The sequence below is a fragment of the Lepisosteus oculatus genome, chromosome 21 (assembly GCF_040954835.1).
Source record: "Lepisosteus oculatus isolate fLepOcu1 chromosome 21, fLepOcu1.hap2, whole genome shotgun sequence".
Lineage (NCBI taxonomy): Eukaryota > Metazoa > Chordata > Actinopteri > Semionotiformes > Lepisosteidae > Lepisosteus > Lepisosteus oculatus.
In genome coordinates this window covers 6,572,061-6,578,761 of record NC_090716.1, presented here as the reverse complement: position 1 = coordinate 6,578,761, position 6,701 = coordinate 6,572,061, and the positions used below count along the sequence as shown (strand labels likewise).

Here is a 6,701-nt window from a genome sequence, read left to right as displayed (position 1 = left end):
TAATCAAGAGCTCAGAAAGAAAGCAGAACGCTCGGTTTATCGTCAGATCAACGCTTTTCTGCCAGCGGCATGTAGGGAGCTAGACTAGGTCATCTCGGGCGGACTTGCCAAGTGGAGCCCAGTCCTCTTGAGTGATGAGTCAAAGGTTTTGTGCAGACCACTCTAAAGGCCTACAACAACTGTGTGTACAACAAACCCAGTGATGAGGAGGTGATGACCTGGGTGGGAGAGTGTAAACAAAATCGAACTCCACCTAACATGACAGATGGAAACTTGACTGTCTGGCTGCCTGCTGCCCTTCCTGTGAGCTCATCCTGATGTTACAGCACGCCAGCAGGACAATTCACACCCTTCTTCTGCCCCGTGGGTTTATTGCAAGACAAAGACAGTCGTGCATGTGCATTTGAAGATCAGTGAGATGATGTGTGGCGCGTGAAGCTCAGATACCAGTGCCCAGGCTTGGCTTTGCTTCTGAAAGGCACCACAGCTTCAAGGAGCCTATGACCCATTTGCAACAAATGGAAATCAACATAATGAATTGAGCCGTAAAATGTCGGTAAACCTGTTACAGAAAGTTGTCATCTCACTGTTAACTTCGTCAGTTTGCTGCAGTTATGACTGGCATTTTATACTGCATGGATCTTGCATGAACCTGCAGCAAACTAGATTTAACAGGGCAAACGACCTTTTTTCAATAAACGTGGTATTCATTAGATCATTCACATCCATTGTGAAATTAAGCCCACTTACTAGTAAGATTCATTATGGTTTATAAGGTTTATTATGAGGAACAAAGTGAAATTATAATAAGTTATTTAACTTATAGAGATAGAGGTAAAAGGTAAATGTTCAATAATTTGAAAATGTAAATTCCTTTTTAAATATAATAAAAGCCTTTTAATAATGCACCCTAACCCTGCTTATCTGTGTTTGGTACTTTAATCCAAGTAAGAAGTATTCATATCCAGAACTGCTACATTATGTGTGGTATAAAACAGCCTGCTATGGATGAATGATGCCAACATTAAGAAACAGTTTTCAAAGGTGTCTACTGCGAGTTATTTTGAAAGAAACAGTCCTCGCTTCTTAAAAGGAAAATCTTGGTATTTTAAAGACAGGATGTGGAATTGTTGTATAGCATGAAAGACTAACCCTGCAATTTGAATGTAAAACTGTATTTTGGGCAAAAGATGACTCAGAGTTTATAATTAGTAGAGTCAGTGTCCTAGCCCATGAACTCCGGCTCCCATCCGGCTTTTAAATGGGGAAAAAAACCTCATTAAGTTTTGTGGCTAGAGATTTGAATAAGAAATTCACTTTCCGGTCTAGCAGGTATGGTATCCATTGAAACCGTGAAGTGCGTTTGAATTTTATATTTAGCTTTTCATTCACTTCAAAAACTTTAGTTCTGATCTCTAATTCACAATGGATCATGGGAAGAAAAAAACAAAATAATCTGAGAGTTAATTGTAGCATTTAAACCACAGAATAGCCATGCTGTAGTTTGTCTACACATACCAGTCTGGTATTAAACAAAATCCTTAATTCAGGCCTAGGTCCTTTTGCTTTTAAATATTCAAAACACTGACAAATTACTACTGCTAACCATAAATTTATCAACTTAAAATGTTGAAACACATTCAGACAAGAGCTGGTAGTTTTAAATACTGTACTGTAGGTTCTTAAATGTTGGAATCTATTCTAACATAGAAAACATTTTAAACTTAAGGCTACGTTCCACTTACAAAAATTGCTGAACTCAGGTGTAATGGTAGTTATTATTCTGTTAAATGCAATATTATGCACATTTCCCTTTACACTTCCTATCATAGTGTGAGACGAATCATTGCAAATATTAGTTCTGTATGTTAAACTATTAAGAGGCTATTGTGATCTACAGTACATTCACATTATGGAGAAACAGCACTAACTAATTACATATAATTTAATTGAGAACTAAAGAATGTAAATACCAATAAATAGATACTTGTTTTTTTTCCTATTACAAGATTTCATTAGGAGGATGAATATGAAAAAATAAGGCTACCCGAGCTGCATTTTGAGGAATAGAGAATTGTTCTTAAGTCAATGTCAATGAAAAGTTAAATACAATTTGAACAAGCAACTGCATTCAGAACAACCTCTTTGAGCCGATACAAGGAGGAAAAGTAGGTCACTGATTTACAAAAGATTTGAACAGTTTCAGTAAAAAGAATGTCTATCGAAAACACCAAAGCATTTTTAGTAAGTACAGTTAAAAATGCAACATTTTTCCATCTCAATGCAAATACAGTCTTGTTACAATTGAACAAATGGCTACTCACTATATCACACAGCACAGCTTGTTAGCATTGCAGAAGGAAAATTACATGTATGTACACAAAATAAAAACAAATTATAAATATTTTAGTTAACTTTACAAGTTATATGTGACCAATATTTTGTAGCATAAAAAGCACTCTATTAAATAACTGGCACAGCCCTAGTATTTAAGGTTCTGAACAAACAGTGGTTAAATAAATCCAGCAAACATTTCTCCAGTGAGTAAAATTAATAAGTCACAATCAAGAAATCCCTTTGTACAACAAAAATCAGATTCTTTATACAATATATCAATACAAGATATTTAAACAATTAAAAATGCCATATCTGAATTCTGTACAAGTCATGTTAGTAATTCTTAATTTGATTGTGAAAAATTGTGAAACTGTTGTCTTTTGTCAGGGTTGCCACAGAACATTAAAATTCTCAGTTAATAAGCATAATCTCTGTTATTCTTGGACTTTAAGTAGCTGCCAAGACCAGAACTGTGGGTCTCAGTGCTATTTAGCAGCAAATCAGCAAGAGTTACTGAACCAGTTGATGGTACTTTGAGATGCACATGATCTGGGGATTTGTCATTCTTATGACAGCCCTTTAAAACCTAGAAACATCATTTTCATGTAAGAAGAAAACATGTCTGCTAATACATTTCTTAACATTTTAAAATTATATGCTTGGCAAAGAACTACTCAACCCTCCCACCCCCTTATTTTAAGATGTCACTGGTACAAGTTGCAGAAATGTTGATCCATGTACAGTAGCAAGTACACAGAAACACATAATACAAGTTTTTAGGTGAGGACATTTCCTTTTGGCTGTTAGTACAAAGAATGGGCATAGTACAGAAGGTATCTTAAAAAAAACAGCATGTCATGTGATAAGTCATCTGTGCAAAGCGCTCTCAAGGTGCAGGAATAGACATTCTACCTTGATTAATAAAAAATTCCAGAGGGATTTAAAATACTTCAACAGCTAGGAATAAAATGTTTTTTTGGGGGGAATTTCTTTTCAATTCATACATGTAAAGAACAAATTCCCATATATACCATACTTTAAACAGTTCTGCGTTTTCCTTTCATTCATGAGTACCTTGTACATTAATGTTAACAGTTTTAGAAGATCCAGTTACGAAGGTAAATCAATTAGTCTAATCGTCGTACTGAATACTTGTGTAATATCAGGTGGATCATCACTGCTAGCCTGTAAACGCCCTGGAAACCAGAAGTGAAAAGGCCTTGTCTGAAAATAACAGCCCTGCCCTTTGGCACAGACAGAAATACAAACACAGGAAAATGTTTTTCTAAGCGATAAAAGCATTTTAATTCCATACGTTTAACTAAATTCACTCTCGGAAAGCCTATCGTGTTTTGTCACACACCACTCAAAGTATAAAAAAAGTTCATAAATAGATTTGACGAATCACTTGCTGTATTATGAGTGGCATATTAGAGTATTAGGTTGCTCAAATCAAGAACAATAGTCCACAAAACAATTGACACACAAAAGTAGCCCAATAACAGACCGCCGTGTTGTTCCGTTAATGGTTGCAGATATGTCTTCATGTTTATTTGTCAAGTTTGTGGTTTTCTTCCTCCACCCGTCTCCAAGTCTGATCTCTGAGGAAGAAGCCATGAAGTTTGATAGCACAGCTGGAAGCAGTCTGCAGGCGAAAACAGACACTCGAAAGCAGAACGGCGGAGGAGGAGGAGGAGGAGGCGAGGCCTGGCTGTGGGGGGGGAGGGGTCACACCTCGCTCTCGGTTGAGGGTTTCGGAGGGAGGCTCCAGCCGGTGTCCGGCAGGGCCCCGTGCCGCTCGGGCGTGGCGGCCGCAGCGGTGTGGATGCTGCTGCACTCGGACTGCTCCTCCTGCAGCAGCTGCTCAGTTTCCGTGTCGTCCAGGGAGGCGCTGCTGGCCTGCAGGGACACCGTGTCCGTCTTCATGCAGACGTGGTCCCGCAGGATCCCTCCCCGGGAGGGCTTGATCTGCTTCAGGTCCTCCCAGTACAGCTCGTCGTTGGACAGCAGGCAGATGCCCTCCACAATCTTGATCTTCTCTTTGGTGTAGCTGTTGTCGCTGCTGGCCTACATCGCAAACATTGGAGGCGCAATAGTAAGAATAATGAATACAAAATATAAATCTCGTTTAAAAAACCTGACAGTTGGCACACCAGCATTCCAGTACAACAAAAGTATGGAAATGAGGTCTGTATACTCTAACACAGCCTGCATTGTGGAAACAGTTTTTGATCATTCAGACCACTTCAGTTCTATATAAAGTTTTATATTATAGGCTATATTTCATATTATTAGTCAGGTTCTGGAAGTCATGTTGCCATAATGTTACCGCACCCCACATCTCCTGATATGCACCCATTTTTAAGTCAGAAATTCAATTTCAATATTGGAATGATTTCAATACAGGAACTTGTGTTCTGCTGTGTTGCTGCATTTAACTTTTAAACACTAAAGACCTTTCTAGGCAAAGTTTTGCCTAGAAAGGCAAAGGGGTTGAATGCTGAAAAAAAGGAAAATCTAAATAAGAAAAGAAGAAATGACTGAATAAGGTAAGGTTAACTGAAGTTTTTTCATTATATACAGTAATTATTAAAACATTTGTCACCCTGAAAAATATCCCTACAGGTAAACCGGCACAAGTGTTAATAATGCAGGCTACTAACACGTTGCATACTGTATGTTAAAAAAAGCTGAACACAAAACATGCCAGTTTTTAGGGTGCTGAAGGTCACTTCAGTCATGCTGTTTGGCTACCTTTAATAAAGTGTGGGAAACAGGTCAAAAGGTAAAAGGAGATAGGGTGTTGTAGGGATGAGAAAGCTGTAATGAAGAAAGAGAGAGTTGAACTTGCAAGTGTAGAAAATAAAAGTTAAGAATCTTAACCAACTAACAAAGAAATACACCCTGCTACATTCTGAATTGTAACTGCAAAAAGAAAAATGTTGTATAGAATAAAGTACAGTCATATTGCAAATGTACTCAAGGCAGAGAATACGAATTTCTAGTTCTTATTTTCATCAACATTGTTCTATAAACTACCCAATAGCTGTAAATTATACAATACCTAAAGCATAACCTTACACATAATACAAAACATACATAGTATCTTCATTTACCTCTTTTTTATATCGGAGCTGGTTATAAATTGGAGGCTTTTGTACGGTTTCTATTTTCACTTCTTGAGTCGAGGTCCTGTATGATGGATTACTGTAGGTGAGATTACTCACTCCGGGGTCAGCAAACTTGGATTTTTTGTGCCTAAAAAAGTAGCAAGACAACAAAATTCAGAAATCCTGTTACAAAAACATCAGATTCCACAAAGAAAGACATTTCTTGAACTATTTTGAAGATGTGAATTTAAGGAAACCAATACAACTACACTCGCATTGCAGAATTATATATCATGTTTAAAATGTATTTGGTGACTGGAAGTATTTACTCAAAACATTGAGATGCAGTGCTGTTGGACTTACCTGTATATAATGAACGCAGCTATGAGAATCAGGATGGCCAACATTGTCAAAGCTCCTCCAATAACATAGCTGATGTGCAGGCCTTCTCCATTTAAGAAAGACAACATCATTACTATTAATTAATGATTATGATTATTCACATTATGTACCATGTAGGAATGTGAACAAGTAGCATAGACATTAAATGTTACATATTTATGGTTTGTAGCAAACCAATTTAACACCCAACGCAAATCATTTTCAAATATAAAAAATTGTTACTAAAATTCAGTACACATAATCACAGCTTATCATGGTTTGAAGTAATATAACTATGTTCATTATCAAAAACAAAGATTCATGGACAATATACATAAAACATTCTTTAAAAAAACAGAACATCAATTTGCCCCCTTACCATTCGAAGCCTTGACAACCTGACTGCTTTCAGTTATACAGCGTTGCAGGCTCATGTCTTTCTCAGTGCAACTACAAAAATGGAAAGACAAGCGAATACAATAAAAGCAGTACAAAAACCAAAGACGTTATTCAATGTATTTGTCATTTCAGTGTGTTTCAGTCCCTGCAGCATGTTGTGAAATCCAGGAACAGCAAAAATATTTCAATTTGTACAAATTCAAAGGAAATCATTCAAAGACATTACAAGAGTAAATATATAGTTAATAAGAAAATGAAGATGACAAAAGAGATACTGTACAAGATAGAAGTTCAGTGCAGAGTGAAAATGGCCATTGAGCAGTAGGCAACGTGGAGGTGAGGAATCATTCATGAAGATGAAGCAGAAATGCCACGGAGCTGAGAGCATCAGCCAGTGGCGAGAGCTCACAGCAGCGTGAGAGAACAGGAGGAGTGTTGAGGAAACAGAAGGGTGGTCAGGGACTGAGCAGTTCA

The 6,701-nt window shown here is 37.3% G+C and overlaps 1 protein-coding gene across 5 annotated transcripts in view; it reads right to left on the bottom strand.

Annotated features, from left to right (window-relative positions):
• Positions 1–2,057: 2,057 nt before the first annotated feature.
• The window catches only part of lrp4 (low density lipoprotein receptor-related protein 4), a 95,901-nt gene continuing 91,257 nt past the window's right edge, over positions 2,058–6,701 (bottom strand). For 3 of the 5 annotated variants that reach the window (XM_015339362.2, XM_015339366.2, XM_015339364.2), the window contains exons 35-38: positions 6,208–6,278; positions 5,811–5,895; positions 5,454–5,595; positions 2,058–4,404 (exon numbers count right to left, since the gene is read on the bottom strand). In XM_015339362.2, coding sequence (XP_015194848.1) covers positions 4,066–4,404; positions 5,454–5,595; positions 5,811–5,895; positions 6,208–6,278 — 637 coding nt within the window. In that variant the 3' untranslated portion in view covers positions 2,058–4,065. Of the gene's footprint in view, positions 4,405–5,091; positions 5,158–5,453; positions 5,596–5,810; positions 5,896–6,207; positions 6,279–6,701 lie in introns of all 5 variants that reach the window. The other 2 variants (XM_069181480.1, XM_015339363.2) reach the window with 2 other exon arrangements.